This window comes from Bombyx mori, chromosome 11 (assembly GCF_030269925.1).
Source record: "Bombyx mori chromosome 11, ASM3026992v2".
NCBI lineage: Eukaryota > Metazoa > Arthropoda > Insecta > Lepidoptera > Bombycidae > Bombyx > Bombyx mori.
The window spans coordinates 8,006,214-8,023,762 of NC_085117.1; the positions used below are offsets into that span (position 1 = coordinate 8,006,214).

Genomic DNA, 17,549 nt, shown 5'->3' on the forward strand with positions numbered 1-17,549 from the left:
ATACTAGGATTACAATCTAGCTCAATAATGCTAATAAGTAATTTTAATTTAACATAAACTACTATTTTAACTGATGATCTTAAGAATAAAGTTCACTAACTTTACTTAGTGTCTATTAAGACAAAAACTTCGTTCATGTGTTCTTTAATTACGTCACTATCCCTATAACACTATTTCGAATTAACGCTACACTAAATCAAAAGGCTTAGTCCTCTTCGTGAGTCCTGTCACTAAGTCAAATAAATAGCATAGTGATATAACTATATATATACATGTAGAGTGTAAGCAGATCGCTTCTGAATCCGCAAATCCGTGAACCACTTCAGCGGTCTACATAAGCAATTACTGTTAGCTAGCAGTCATTGTTATGACGCAGCCTTTTTTTTCTACCTATAAGCTGATAGCTTTGAGAGACTATGTCAGCTTGACCAGGCGATTAGGTGAGCTCAGGGGCTCAAACCGGGAGTGTTGCTAACACTGGTCCTATCAAGACCAGTGCTTCGCAGAATCTACCACCGGATCGGAAACACGACCCACTGAGAAGATCCGGTGAGAAACTCAATGGGTTTGACGCAGCCACTTCGTGCTCGATACTCCTGAAGTCTACGGACGACACTGCGTCACTTACAAGCCTTCGTCGCCTAAAAAATCGTTCCCAGGCTTATGAAATACATTAAAATGAACTTAATGCATTCCCATGGCATTACATACGTCATCCGAACGTCACAATCTAGCGGGGTTAAAGGCAAAAAAAGTTAATACGCTTTGACATCGCACATGTGGTATCATCCGGCAGGGCCACGTCTCCCGATCTAATTAGAGGCTTACGAACGTTTCTTATCCATTAATTTGGCTTCGAATCTAACAGTTTTATAACGGCACTAAGTCTTCCTCTCATTCCGGAGGCCTTAGGTAGAAGATTGTCCTTTTTCACTTTTTCATCATGTATACCTAAGCTTTAAAACTATTAATGCTTAGTAGTTATCTCACAACGTGAATGCGCGTTTTGATCTTGAGTTTTGAAATCGAAATCCTTACTAGATTATAATGACAATAACCTATCTTTTTTTAAATTCAAGGCTAGATTCCTCGTGGCGGTTAATAGGAAGAACGATGTTATCCACTCAATTCTATATTTTAATGAACAATAAATGAATAAGATATATTATACCTATACAGCGGTAGGCAGCGGCTTAGCTCTGCGCCTGGCATTGCTGAAGTCCATGGGCGACGGTAACCACTCACCATCAGGTGGGCCGTGTGCTCGTCTGCCTACAAGGCCAAGAAAAAAAATACAAAAAAGGATAGAACTACATAAATGTTTCTATCAACAAAAATATACGGAACGTATTTTTTACTGTCATTCAACATGGCGATCGTATCAACCCTTTGCCTGTCGGTTTAAAACAAAAAAAATTGAACTGTCAAATTTACGAAGGTGTCTCTGATTTCCGTCTCCACAGTCGAATCATTTTATAAAGATCAGATCGTAAACAGATGTTGCACTACAATAAATCTTCGTTTAAAGATGAAAGTATTCTGGACGAGGGGCCGTGCGCATTAAGAGTTTCACACGAAAAATTAAATTATGGACGAAGCATTATTCTCGGTAGCGTCAGCAAAAATCATTACGGTTTTGCTGAAATTTCCTGAAAATATTTGGCGCTCACCGAATATTAAGATGATTTACATCGCTTTTCTTCAGTTTTGTACGTTAAACGTACTGAAATGATTTATTCATATACATATAAGAGTTACAACGCACGTTATATACATAGGTATAAATTTAAACAAATGAAAGTGTATTGTCATACATTACTCTAAAATGTTTAATATTTGCAGTAGTGTTTTTTTTTTATTGCTTAGATGGGTGGACGAGCTCACAGCCCACATGGTGTTAAGTGGTTACTGGAGCCCATAGACATCTACAACGTAAATGCGCCACCCACTTTGAGATATAAATTCTAGAACTCAGTATAGTTATAACGACTACCCCACACTTCAAACCGAAACGCATTACTGCTTCACAGCACAAATAGGCAGGGCGGTGGTACCTACCCGTGCGGACTCACAAGAGGTTCTACCACCAGTGATTACGCAAATTATAATTTATAATATATATAAGTGTATTCTGTATCAAATATTATGTGTCGCATATACTCTTTATCTACTCATTCTATAAGGTCGTATAATAAAATGGATTATACTCTTCCTATTAAAGCACATTATATCACTATTTTGCAATAAACAGTTACATCTCTATCGGTTTTCTCAATTAATTATCACAGTACAGAACAAAAGGATATAGGAAGCCTCGAATCATTTGATTAAAGGCAACCCATCATACTTTTTATGAGAACAGTTAAACTCGAGAATATCTTAACATATAATCACACCGTGACTTGTTCTAAGCGTATCAAAGGGAAAATGTCATAAAGTATTTTAAATTTGGACTTCACTAGTTAGATCAGATCTGGCTGGTACCGAGATATCGGTAATTAGATTGTGGTAGCGATAACTAGTGGTGTTCATTATAGCCAATGAATAGGCGACAGCTCACTCCGGACTATAGACCAAATATTTTTAGCTACATATTGCATGTTTACGAACGCAGTATCAACTGAACGAAAGACGGGTAATGGCGTGCTAGATATCCAATCCAATCCAAGGCAGGCTCGTTTCCCGTCACCGTTCTCGTCGTCGGGTTCGACGAGTAAATTAATCCACAGACACAGCCCACTGAGTTTCTCGCCGGATCTTCTCAGTGGGTCGCGTTTCCGATCCAGTGGTAGATTCTGCGAAGCACTGTTCTTGTTAGGGCTAGTGTTAGAAACGTCGTCAGGTTAGGGCGCCGTGAGGTCACCACTAGTTCTATGAATATAATATAACCCCTCGAGATTACTGAATAAGTAGGGAGACAAAAAGGCTCGTTTGAAGATATACGAGGTCGAAGTCACTTCAAACAACAGCCACCCTACAATTTAAGCTGACACAATGACATGATTGCTTTTGATTGAACCACATTCGAGTACATAACGTACACACAGCTCACTGCTTTATTTACAGTTTATAAATAACGCAACGAATAGCATGCTATTTAATATCGCTGTAGTCCGTATCCCAACACTAATCCAAACAGTTTAGTAGCAGGATTTTATCGGCGTTCAGTCGATCTCACTATTTAACAACGATGCCCGTCCCGACAAGATGGATGACCTGTTTTTTTTTTCATTCCGAAGCCAGAATGCGTCCGTTCCGATGACGAATGACGTAGAAAAAAGTTCTTTGTTTAAGTTCTCGATCGATAATGAGGTTCTAATGACCGCGCGGCCGCGAATTGATTATTCGAAACTTTTTTGGCTGCTCTAATTAGAATAACTTCTATTGGTGTTCTCTTTGATATATTTAATACGTGCTTAGGAATGACGTGCTCGAAGAAATAATATCGGATTCGTGGTCTTATCGGATATATCCTTGACGTTTACGTATCTTTACACGCAGATAAAAAGAACAAGACGTATACTTCGCTTTGATGTGGGGTTTCATTTTTACAATAAGAGGAATCCCAGGTTTTATGAAAACGACTTTTCCTTGAATCTTAGGACTTAACGCTCCTTACAGCCATACCTTAATTTCCTTGCTGTTATTTGACCCGATACGAAATATTTTGTTCTATTTGTTATTGAAATTCAGCTAAAATCACTGAAAACTCAATAATATAATTCATATTATGAATTATATATTCTTTCTTGTTTCTGTTGTTTAAAGTGATTATTTCCAAAGCTTTTATTGTTAACACTAAAGCCCGTTACTAGCGACTGCAAAAATATGAAAAAAAATTGTTTCTTGTCTTTTAGTTCGAATGTGAAATACAACAATTAAAGTTAACAAAGAACCCAGCGTACGCTTTAAAGCAAAAAAGAAACTAAAATCAGTTCGCAAATATCGAAAAAATCACCAAAATAATAAATAAATAAATTAAAAGAGTCGAATCTCATTTTAGTTTGTTAAAAACAAGATATTCTGTTGATGGATGAGAAAATCGTGTTTGACTGTGTTCTTTACCTATTTATTAAATAGAGAGAAGTAACTGACGCATATTAAAAATTACGAATTGGTACAAAAATCCTGCTAATATATATAAACATATATATATATATATATATATATATATATATATATATATATATATATATATATATATATATATATATATATATATATATATATATATGCATTATAAAAGTGAACGTTTGTAAGAATGTATGGATGCATGTTTGTTACTCGTTCACGCAAAAACTATTGGATTATGATGAAACTTTACAATAATATAGCTTACACATCAGAGTATCACATAGGCTATAGTTTATAAAGATATTGTGTGAGTTACTCAAAATGTAACGATAAGTGTACGTGTAAGTAGGAAAAAATCTGCCATTTCCGAGCTATTCTGACGTGCGCTGCAAAAACCGTTGGAGTCACACGTATGTATATAATATATAATGAAAATGTTTATCATAAATAGTCCTACAAAAAATTCCGCGACAGCATATATCTATATTTTATGTTTAAGCCATTATCACCAAAATAGTAAACCATAAATACAATAAAAATTGATAATTTGTTTGTAACGCTCATTTGGTAGTAAAAAATTTATCCTTATATCAATCAATACTGTTATCGAATCTGGTATTTAAAGTAGTTAAACTTTATATTTTACACTAAATCATTTGGACAAATACCTATTTGATTAATTATGATGATAAACAGTCGAGTGCGCGATATTATGAAAGATGAAGAAATAAATTTCAATAAGATCAAGAATAAATCACAGTTCCCGAAGCGAAGCTACGGCGGGTCGCTAGTACACAATAAATATCAGATTAAATTCAAATATGTCGGTTCAAATGGCGCTTGTTATAACTAAAAACATCTAGTTTAGTCTAGTTCAAAACGTGACATTTTATTAAATTTTTATTCATTTCTCGCCGCCACTATTACGAATCGCACACGCTACACGCGAACTCCTCATTTTTGCTAACGAAAACGAACTAATGTACGTAAAATTTCTCTACATTATAGTTTTTGTCATTAAATATTTCTAAAGTATTTATTTTTCTATAGTTTTTGTTCTTTTAAACAACTATAGCTCATATTGTTTTGTTTCTTTTTCAGATACGGCAGCACCGTACGTGTTATACAAGGATGGCGTTGAACGAGCTCCACCGGGCACACAGTGGGGCGGTGGAGTTCTGGACGGCGGCTACCAGCCCATGCAACACCAGAGCCCTGGTGGACCGTCCCCTCAGCCCGAACCGCAGTTAGCCTCTCCTGCGCCCTCGCCCTATCCACCGGCTCCTCCACCGCCGGACCCGACCGCGGCAGCAGAAGATGCAGCACAACAACTAGCTCAGCAACAAGCCCAGCAGCAGGCTCAACAACAACAGCAGCAGCAGCAGCAACAGCAGACGTCACCTGAACACATGCAAGTTGATCAACAACTACAGTCGCAGCCCCAACCGCAGCCTCCGCCGCAAGACCACCTTGATCGATCACCGTGCTTCATCCCGCAGCCCGATCTACAGCAACAGTATACACCGTACTTCAAAGAGACCAGACCGGCCAGTCATATGCTGAGTACCGGCGGCTTTCCGCTGCACTATTTAAAACAAAACGGTGGCGTCTTATCTTTGGAGGGTCCGCTCGATCAATACGGAGCGCCAGACCTCCGCCATTTGCCTGACATAGTTCAACCTGAACCTCCAAAGCCAAGGAAACACAACCCTAACTCAGAACTACGGCTGTTCAAGTGCTTGACATGTGGAAAAGACTTTAAACAGAAGTCGACTCTGCTTCAGCACGAGCGGATCCATACGGACTCGAGACCATACGGGTGTCCAGAGTGCGGCAAGCGGTTCCGGCAGCAGTCTCATCTGACGCAGCACCTGCGCATCCACGCCAACGAGAAGCCGTACGCATGCGTCTACTGCCCGCGCTCGTTCCGGCAGCGCGCCATCCTCAACCAGCACCTGCGCATCCATTCCGGTGAGAAGCCATATTCGTGCGGCGAGTGCGGCAAACATTTCCGCCAGAAGGCCATCCTGAACCAGCACGTCCGAACACACCAAGGCGAGCGCTATTCACACATATATGCCCTGCCCCGCTCCCCGCGTGCGCCGCCCGCAGCGGTCCGCCTCTGCCGGCGCCGCCCGCGCTCCCCGCCGCCCCCCGCACGTTCGATTCGGTCTCGCAACTATTGGCCTTCCTCTGCATCAAATTTTCGGTCCCCCTGCACCCGCCAGCCGTCTGGCGGAGAATCGCGCGAGACGCGGATCCGATCGCCGGACGATCCTGTAACCGTACCCAGTTTGATTAACCCACTCGTCGTCAATTTATATGTCCCTTTTTGGATTTTTAACTGATCGCATTGTTCGACTTTTGCAGATGTATCACCGCATCTGATATTCAAGAACGGCACCACGCCGACTCTGTGGCCTCAGGATGTACCGTTTCCTCCCGACGAGAACAAGGAAGAGATCCAGTCGACTTTTGGAGATGCCGACGGGCAGAATGGAGAACAGCGAGGCTCATGTTTCTCACCGGGTGACACCGCTCAATATCCCGCCTACTTCAAAGATACGAAAGGCCTTAATCATACTGTGTTTGGGTCGGGTTTATCGTTGCAATATTTAAAAGGAGGAAAGCTTCCAGATGTCCTCGGCGGCCGCGCGATGCCTCTCTACGTACGTTGTCCTATCTGTCAGAAAGAGTTCAAACAGAAGTCGACTCTTCTTCAACACGGCTGCATTCACATTGAATCCCGACCATATCCGTGCCCTGAATGCGGCAAACGATTCAGGCAGCAATCTCATCTGACTCAGCATCTGCGAATCCACACAAACGAGAAGCCATATGGCTGTATTTATTGTCCACGTTTCTTCCGACAACGTACCATTCTCAACCAGCACCTGCGCATTCACACCGGAGAGAAACCCTATAAGTGCACGCAATGCGGAAAGGATTTCAGGCAAAAAGCAATTCTAGATCAACACACGCGAACTCATCAAGGCGATCGGCCGTTCTGCTGCCCAATGCCGAACTGTCGGCGGCGGTTTGCCACCGAACCGGAGGTGAAGAAGCACATCGACAACCACATGAACCCGCACGCAACAAAGGCGCGTCGGGCAGACACATCGAAGACGCCCCGCCCGCTGCCGCCAGCCGCCGCCGTGGTCAAACCAGAGCTGTACTTCCCGCAGTGCTACGCGCCACCGTTCCAGCAATTCCCGACGAGCGGAGAGTTCAAGCCGGCGGTGGGCGGCGCGTGTCTGCCGGCGCAGTGACCGGCGGCCGGCCCGCGCTGGCACACGGCGCCGCCTGAGCTGTACGGCGAGCGCCTGTACAACTGAGCGGGCCTCCCAGTACGCGAGTCGCCAGCACGAGCTCCGGTCGCGATCGTTTTCGTGACCATGTAACATAAGTACCTACATAATCCGGATCGCCGTAACATGAGCTTCGATCTATATTGTCGACCGTTCTGAATGCTCCGTCGAGGAACTGTCGTCGGACGGTCGAAATCTCGTTACCGTCTGAACTGAGTATAGTTAGCGTTTTCGCTCCGTAATCGTTAAGTTACCAAGTAAGAATTAGTTTTCTTGATGATTCTCGATCGAAATTTTCAATATAAGATATTCGGATCGAACCAGAATTTAGGATTTAAAAACTTTGTTGAAATGTTACAACTAAGAATTGATCTTTTACCACGTAACAATATTTCGCGATGAATGTCTCGGGCGCGACCGCGCCGCCTTTGTATATTGTATACAATTCGTAGTTTTATTGTATTAAGTTAATTTTGTTTAAGGATAATGAATTTTAAGAGCTGGCAATTAGAAACGAGGTAAAGTAAATTAAATTACATAATTATGCTCAAAGACGTCAAAAAATAACGATTTTAAAAGCGTAGCTTTAATCTTTTAAAACTTTTTTCGAATAACGTGAGAACGGCACAATGGATACAAACCAAAAACTTAGGTTACCTTTTGCCATCGACAATATTTTTTTAGTACTTAAACATCTCACAAGTTTGTGTCGCCTTAGTTTTTATTTATCTAGATGAGATTAAACTGAAACGTCTTATACGTAGGTGCCAAATAGATTAGCGTTTTAAATTTTTCTACCAGTTTCGTTTATTGTTAGGTTGTTACCAGTTTTTTCCAAGAGATATTGACAATTGGGATGCATTTATCGGAATGGGTCAGACTGAGAAAGGACTGTGATAGGTAGGTTAGGTGTCAATTCGCTCACTTAGCGTTAAAATTTCGTATTAATCAAGACGAAATATGTCCGATATTTCTTTGTTTTTGAATGAATGGTATAATTGGATTTTTGGTATAATTGGACGACGGACTCAAAATTTAAATTGTTTTTTTTTTTAAAGTCCGCGGCTCTACGCTGACAATTTTCTCTTATTTGACTGATTTGAAGATAATGAAATACGAGTGAGATTAGAAGAATTTTTACCAATTAGGGAACGTGTGTGATGTCGCAAAGTGCTTTGTCGTAGTTTCATCAGGGGAACGAAGGAATGCCAGAGTAAATGTTATTTCTAATTGTAACTTAGTGTAACCACGTCTCGAATTACCAAGCAATTCGATCATTCATCGCGAAATAAATTAGTAATAGGAATTATAAAGATATAAATGTGAGTTTGTATTTAATTGTGGTCGGTTCGTCGCCCGGTGCACAAAGCGTCCTACGACACATCGCGTCCGCACGTAATGTAGATTCATAATAATTCAGATGATTTGTATACGATATTCAGGATATATGATATAGCTGACAAAGTGATATATGAGATATATCTGTTTTGTTGAAAATATCGCTTCCGTGAAACACCTCCGCAGTCTCCTAGACTATAAACAGGGGAGCGAGAGGACGACGACCCGACTCACTTTTGACGTTTTAACATCTCCATTCGTATGTAACCGAACTCCGAAGACAAGACGTACATTTTAAGATACCTATAGCTTTTTTTTACTATATTAATGTGATGGTTTCGTTTTCCTAACGCATAATATGAAATGTTAATGATAATCGTAATAGTTTGCTGAATTTGTGGGAGTCACATTCATACCATTTTATTAATCATCACTTAACAGCCTGGCCACGGGACATTCGCCGATGCGAATATTCGCGCGGTGCGAACGGCGAAGCGTCTAGCGACTAAAACAAGCGCATAGAAATGTACCTAACAAGCCACGCGCACCGGCGACCGGCGAAGCGACCGGCGAAATGTACCGAGCGAATCGCGCGATGCGGCGGGCGAGCAAAACAAATGCATGAATACGGACGGCGCGAGCCACGGAGTCGAGCGGTAGTCGCGGCGAATAGTGCAGTGATTAAATGAGTTTAGTTGTTTTCGCCGCGAAAAATTAACGCCGAAATTTTTATATTTTTTATTTATTTTTTATTTTATATTTTTAAAGTCGTCGTGGCCTAACGGACGTCCGGTGCAATCGTGTTGAGCGATGCACCGGTGTTCGAATATCAGGCGGGTACCAATTTTTGTAATGAAATACGTACTCAACAAATGTTCACGATTGATTTCCACGGTGAAGGAATAACATCGTGTGATAAAAATGAAATCTTCAAAATAATAATTTGCGTAATTACTGGTGGTAGGACCTCTTGTGAGTCTACACGGGTGGGTACTACCACCCTGCCTATTTCTGCCGTGAAGTAGTAATGCGTTTCGGTTTGAAGGGTGAGGCAGCCATTATAACTATACTTGAGACCTTAGAACTTATATCTCAAGGTGGTTGGCGCATTTACGTTGTGGATGTCTATGGGCTCCAGTAACCACTTAACACAAGGTGGGCTGTGAGCTCGTCCACCCATCTAAGCAATAAAAAAATAAAATAGCTGAAATACTAGCTAGACCAGCTATTTGGAAGTCTAGCCACCCAAAGTATTTCTCGTACTTCTTGTGGAATTCTCCATCTATAGGTATACTCCGATTCTTATTCAAATCATGTACTTCACAATCTTTTCCAAATAATAGGTCCTGAACCAAAAAACTATTAATTTGTAAGCAATATCGAGATAATTTCGATATAGACATTTCGCTGTCGGACTTCCTTACTAGTCGCGGCGGCGAACGTGAGTACCCGTGGCCTGCAAACGGTGTTGCGCGAATGGTCGCCTCGCCCACCGCTTCGCTGTTCGCACCGCCGATCCCCGTGGCCAGGCCGTAACGCAAGTGAAAACTTTGTGTTGGTTGTTTTTATTTTTATTTAGTAACAAAATATTGTTTCTCAAAGAATTTAATCATTAGACAGTTATGAAAATTTGACGTTTGGCAGTTGTGATTTGTCGCTCGACGACGGATTCACAACTGTGAAGCCACAATTAGAATTTTTGTTACCGTTTCAGTTTCCTATCAAACTTTCGGGAGGTTTACAAAAAAAGAGATGAAATTACATCGTTAAATTGAATTAGAAGCAGTTATATTCCGTGACTGATGTGGTCCACATATTCAGTACTTGTGATCCTCCATTGGTAGCGCACGTCCAATCCGACTTCCGACCGCACACAATATATTCCTTTTCCTTTATATTTTATATACAAATCGAGCAGCCTTAAATAATAAATAGATTGTAAGTATTTTTATACAAACATGAAAGTTTTTCTATATACACCGGTCGGATTGGACGCGACGTGCCTTAGTACAAAGTTTGAATACATATTATACAGTATACAGTGCCATAGCCACGAGATGACCTCAGATTTTTATCAGAGTTTTATACCAATACAAATGGATTTAATTTTAAATATAAAACAAAGGTGATTTAGTATACAGAGATTAAAGATGATATTTTATACAATTATTACATACATTACTAAATGGTATATGTGAAATAGGCTTAAATTTAGTATATTAATGGCGACGTGCTGCTTTTTATTATTATTATTAACGCGTATGACTAGGTACTGTAATATCGACTTGGTAATGTTTTCGTCGATCTTGCGAGATCTAAAGCGTTTTAAGAGGGGCACGTTTACATAGTACGGAACTCCTTGGATAGTTCAATTTTCAGCTGGTTATTGTAAATACATATCATTGAGAAAATCCGAGGCAGTGTTGCAAATAAAAGCAGTCTAACCCTGAATCTTATTTTAAATATATTTAAAATTGAAATTTGTCGTTTTCTCTCAAAATTTCATAGAAAATTTTTGATAATGTAAATTATGATTGTAGGCAATATTTTTTTTATAATATAAGAACAGAATAAGACATAATTCAAGTTTTCGGTAGTAATCTCTGGCTGTTCTGTTTTATATTGCTCACTGTTTTGTTAAGTTTTGCTCAATTATACATATATGTATTTAGAACCTACTTAATTATGCGTTTAATTGTATTTTACGTAAAAAAAAATTGTAATTTTTTACATTTTTAGAAAGAGCACGGTTTTGCTTTTCTTGTCTATATGTATTTTTACGTTGTCTATGGTTAAAGCGGTCGTTATTAAAAATGTAATAATCTACAATAAATTAAGTGAATTGGGCGTTATAGTTGGGAAATGCGGAATAAATGTTGCTTATGACAACGTGCCGTCCAATTTGTCGGGAGCTACTTTAATCCGCATACTCTAGGTCAGGCCTGGGCAAATGGCGGCCCGCGGTAGAATTTTGTCTGGCCCTTGAAGCATTGTATATATTATTATTAAAAACACAAATATTAGTTTTTGTCTAACATAAATTGGTGCATAATTTTTTTTAGATAAGATATTAAGCAATACGGATACACATTATCAGGGCCGGTGGGAGCCAAAATTTTCTCCCAGACAACCGCTCTTTTCAGCGCCTCCTATTCGAAAATATAATTATGATAATAGAACAATTACAGTATGTATAACAGTCGCACAATATCAAAATTAGAAAAAAAACTGTATGGCCCGAGGTCAAATTTTCATCTGCAATGTGGCCCGACTATCAAAATATTTGCCCACCCCTGCTCTAGGTCTATACTACAAATTTTGTTTATATAGATCGAAACAATGCAAAATTGATTTCTGTATCATTTTATTTATCATATTAAGAATCAATAAGATTGCCGATTCTTGTCATTTAAATGAATTGTCAAACAATGAACTTAGTTTCTTCAAATGGAAACTACTCATTCACACAAAAAAAGCTATTCATAGTAAAATATATTAACCACGACGTTGATAAGCTTAAGTTTTCTTTGTTTACATATTTAAGAACGAAAGGAGAGATTAAGATTGCAATACTTAAGAAATTTAACAACATACTTTTCTTCAAGATGTATTTTGTATTAAATACAATGGAACTTGCAATATAATAAGCGAAGCTTGTAAAATAACGGTCGGTTAGCTGCAATTGAAGAGAAAAAATAATTAAAAATCAACAGAGATGAGAGTTCTCTTGCCGATGCATTATCGAATGCAAATTCCTTTATTTAATAACGCATTTATTCGTGATCTCATTTAGTGAAACGAACTAAACATGTCATAAATCGCTACTTAGTTTGCTGAAAGAAATATATTATTGACTATTGAAATTATGTATGTCAATTCTGCAAGAAAGGTAGAAGGTGATTACGATAATCCATGTTTCGCTGGGACTCTAATTTTACTGCAGCTTGTCCTCTGAGATGGTGGAGTTTACTATGACACTATACCCTAGGCTTATTTGCACAGGCTGGTAATGGTACCAGCTGGAACTCACTAAAGGGTATTCATTACGATGGCGCAATGAATAACCTTTAGGGAGTTCGGTTTTAAGTAACCTCCCTAACTGATACGATCCGCAAACAGAGAGATGGCAGACACTAAATCGGCGATTTTTAAACATACCAAAAATGTTTGAGCATTTCGGAATTAGTTCGATCCAAACAGCATACGTTATTTTGATTTAAAACCTTCACAGGTAGGTATGAGGATTTACAAAACATACTACCGGGATAACTGTTTATAATTAATTATCTGTACTAAGCTAATGCAGTTGCGTTGCACCACAAAAAATGTAATACCGATATTCTTGTAATTGTTTCAGCGCTAAAGTTTTAAATCGGTCACATTTTACTACACATTAATATTATAAATAGTTAATTTACAAGGTTAACGATAATTCAAATATGTACCTACAATTTTTTTTTTTTCGTTATGCCGGCCACTGACATGCGCGCAAACATTCGTACATTGTACGAATGTTTGCGCGCATGTGAAGGGCTGTCAAACATTCATTCGCAAACCTAGCGGCTGTGCAAATGGGTTCGCATACTCAATTTGCGAACCCGTTTGCGCTTCCTCCTACACTTGTTTACGAATGTCTCACGAATTTCTCCTCCTTTTTAATTCGTCAATAGAACATTGAAAAGAAAAAGAGTTTTGAATTCTTTCCCAGACATCATTAACAGCCATGCTGTTTTTATGGGATTTCTTTTGATGAAGATACATACGCTACACAGTAGACGTCACGAACTATGAAAATGGCGATACGTCCGTTACCTTCGCAATCGTCGGCGCAACTGGGCAAGCGAATGTGTGGGAGACTACGCGAAGGTTCGAGGTTCGCGCGCTTTGATGTATGTTAAAAAACCGACACAGCTTAGAAAACCACGAATGCAGCGAAAACTTTGCATAATCATTCGCAAATGTCGTCCTACACTTGCGGGTTTGCGTATTCGTGCGCATGAGAGTGACCGGTGTTATGCGTCCGAGAAATGTGTAAATTTCACAGATATTTGCTATTTTTCTCGACGTCCTTTAAATAAACAATTTTGTGCAACGCAACTGAAAAATAAATATTTTTGTTTTTTATGTCAAATTATCACAGGAATATCTCATTGCAGGAATAGTACCACGCATGATATGACCTTAGGAATAAACATTTTTATTTTATATTGAGTTGGCTACTAATTAGCTTTTGTGTCTTCCATTAATTACGCTGTAATCATGAACGGCTTGCAAAACCCAAAGCTTATTATTACTGTGACCAAAAATTTAAAATCACAGTTTTATTTTGGTTTTGCAAGAAGTCATTTATTTCAGTTAATGTGTATTTTTTGTTTGTTTTATATCTATGTTAACGTTAAAAGGTGTTTATACTGCAGTTACTGTAGTAACAGTGCAATACACTACAATTATTTTATTGCATCTAATGATTTTAACCATTTTTATTTTAACGGATAATTGGTAGCCAACACGTGAATGGCCTATTTAATTTTCCTTTTATAATCTAAGTACATATATCTGCAACAACCTGTTGTAAACACTGCCACACTCGCCAACCGCTGTCAAAGTTACAACAGATTATAAAAATATTTTTTTCTTTATATGACAATAGAAAGACTTGTTGAAACAGTTCCACAGTAAAATAAGTGTTGAATTTTTATAAAGATGAACATATTTAGATTTAAAATGATCTTGTAGTCTGGATTGAGTTTTAAACAGATTTTATTGTGTGCATACTTTTTTTTTTAAATAAAATACATAAATGAAACCGCGTCGTCTGTTAAGCTTATTTTTGCTACAGTTTAATACAATACAGTTTTACTTATACAATGAAATACAGTAGAGAGATTATATACAATATACAACAGTTATACATACATGATTATCTTTATTATACAGATGTTTCGTTTTTCTGATGACAGCTTCGCAGGCGACGTCGCTTCAAAGCAATTGATTTCATTAAATGGGTGCTGTTATATCATTGATTGTAGATACATATTTATTGTAATATACAAACAATAGACTGGTAATTTTTACAATGTTGTTAGGTTTCTATAGAATTATAAATAATGAAGTTGTAAAGAATTTAATACCTAATGAGTTTCTGTACACAGTAGGTACATAGGATTTTAAAAGTTAATTTTATGAGTTGCCAGTGTTTTTACCAGTCTTCCATGTGGTAGGGCCATTGATCAGTGGAATTAAAGGTTAAATATTATTTATATATATTTTTGATTTTCTACGTAACACTGTTTCCGTGAAGTGGCCTAAAATGTATGAATTCTTTACAACTTCAAACCGGATGTTACAATAGAAGTATATTTTCTTACATTCATACATGAAGTGCAGAGAAGTCGTGATTCAAATATATGAAATTCATTTTAGACAATCCCAGAATACAAGATCGAACTTTTTACACACAACAATAGGCAAACGGATTTTACGTTTTCTTTTCCTTTCCAAGTTTTTCTCCTTATTTTACCACGATTTACCAAAACAAAAAGCAGTTGGTTGCGATACGGTCACAGATCCAGGCGACGATAAATTTATAATGTTGGCATTTATGTAATCAAGAAAAAAAATCATTATTGTAAATATTTTTTCTAGTTCTTCCAAATCGAAAATATTATCAGTATTAAATACAAAATTCAACTTTGGTTAAGTCAAAAAGTGTACGTGTGATCTGTAATAAAAAATGCATTATAATTCTCGGTGTAACCTATAAAAATTTAGATGTTTTTTTTATTTTCACGATTTTTTTTAAATGCTTTAGATTGTATTACATACTTTTAACTTTTATTATAATGATCTTGCCTTTTGCATTTACTTTAGTTACGTATGATATGTTTGAAGTTTTCATTTTACCATCGTATTTATGTATATTATTATTATTATATTAAGGGTTTTGTTTGTTTTTTTAATTATTATTATTATGTCATTTAATAGAAGTAAAATGTTGTAAAAAGTAAGCTCGTTGTATTTTATCAAATAAACACTTTTTAGTCCAACTGAAGCAATAAAAGCGATTTTTATTTCCTTGACCACTTTTAACGTAAAGCCTAAGGCATTTTAAAATAATTACTCAAAAACCATAACGTTGCATTTAAAATTTCAACTAAAATACTAAAATTTCGAAGTCGCCGTGGCCTAAATGATAAGATGTCCGGTGCATTCGTATCCAGCGATACAACCGTGTTCGAATCCCGCAAGCGGGTACCAATTTTTCATTCGTATCCAGCGATACAACCGTGTTCGAATCCCGCAAGCGGGTACCAATTTTTCTAATGAAATACGTACTTGACAAATGTTCACGATTGACTTCCACGGTGAAGAAATAACATCCAGCAACCGCTGTTACTAAGACCTCTTGAGATATAAGTTCTAATATGAGATATAAGTTCTAATATCTCAAGATGGGTAAAGCATTTACGTTGTAGATGTCTATGGGCTCCGGTAACCACTTAACACCAGGTGGGCTCGTGAACACTTCTAGGCACAAAAAAATATATATATAATATATATGATTATCGTAAATCGAGTGCGAGTTATACTTTCAGAAAAGATGTATCTATTAAAAAAATAGGTTTAACTAATTTTTGTTGTTCCGCAGACCACAATCACGATCCTAATCATTATACTGAATAATATATTATGGCGATTGGGCAATTGGAACAATTGGGCGATTAACTGATGCTGTGTTTATTAAAATCTTAATGACAGCTGTCATTTAGTTCACGTTCATGAAAAGCCGCCCTTTTTGGAAATAAACATGCGAAAGACAATCTCATAGCCACCTATCATCAAAGGCTAGGTTCTTTGGTTATGGGCCGCAGCAGACGCATGAAGAGCTTTGTACCTATTGTAGGTAGAAAGTTTTGTGAATCCACACGGATAGGTACCACTACCCTGCCAATTTCTGCCGTGAAGCAGTAATGTGTTTCGGTTTGAAGGGTGCTGTAGCCGTTGTACTGTTAAAAATGAGACCTTGGAACTCACGTATTAAGGTGCGTGGCGGCATTTACGTTGTAGATGTCTATGGCGTCCAGTAACCGTTAAGCAACAGGTGGGCCGTCAGCTAATCCTCCCACCCAAGCAATTAAAAAAAAACTTACGCATCTTAAAGAGAACTGGTTCGACTCAAATTTTACAAGTAATTAAAAGCGTTCTATCTACAGTAAAAGATATGCGATTAATTCAAAACGTAAAGTATAAAAGTAAATATTAACTTTATTGTAATATTTTTCCTTTTCATTTCCTTGGGAATCGATTTCATTTAAAGCTTGCTTGTTTCATATTTTAATGGATAGTATAGAAGCTGAGTAATGGATAGTATAGAAGCTGAGTATAAAGTGAGGACCGTCTCAGTGTATTAAAAAGTGTCCGCTAAAAGGGAGCCAAGTAAGGTGACGCCATTGTAGCAAGTGGAATGATTCCAAAAAAAAAACCCCATAAACTATTAAAGTATGATATTAAATTAAGAAGAAAAGAAATACTTCTTACGTAAATAGTAACAAGTAAATAAAAGTTGAGATTTTAAATATTGCATATATTTAACTATACAAGTCACGAAAAATATGAAACTTTTCAACCCAGCATTCTTCGCTCTGTTTAACGCTGCTATAATATTTCTGTCATTTCCATTTCCTACACTAGCGCTTTTTGGGTAAGTTTTCCAACAATAATATGCTGATTACACACTTTTTCAACTTGTCCCTTATACGAAATGGTGCTCCTTACGTCTACCCTCTAAACATAAAAATTGTTTTATCGAATAATAAATACCAGCGCCAT

The 17,549-nt window shown here is 37.9% G+C and overlaps 1 protein-coding gene across 2 annotated transcripts in view; it reads left to right on the plus strand.

Annotated features, from left to right (window-relative positions):
- Positions 1 to 15,780, plus strand: part of LOC101743328 (zinc finger protein 774) — a 67,259-nt gene extending 51,479 nt beyond the window's left edge. Inside the window, exons 2-3 of one of the 2 annotated variants that reach the window (XM_021351494.3) lie at positions 5,176 to 6,129; positions 6,445 to 15,780. In XM_021351494.3, coding sequence (XP_021207169.1) covers positions 5,176 to 6,129; positions 6,445 to 7,343 — 1,853 coding nt within the window. In that variant the 3' untranslated portion in view covers positions 7,344 to 15,780. The remainder of the gene's footprint in view (positions 1 to 5,175; positions 6,130 to 6,444) is intronic. The other variant, XM_012695089.4, reaches the window with a different exon arrangement.
- Positions 15,781 to 17,549: the final 1,769 nt, after the last annotated feature.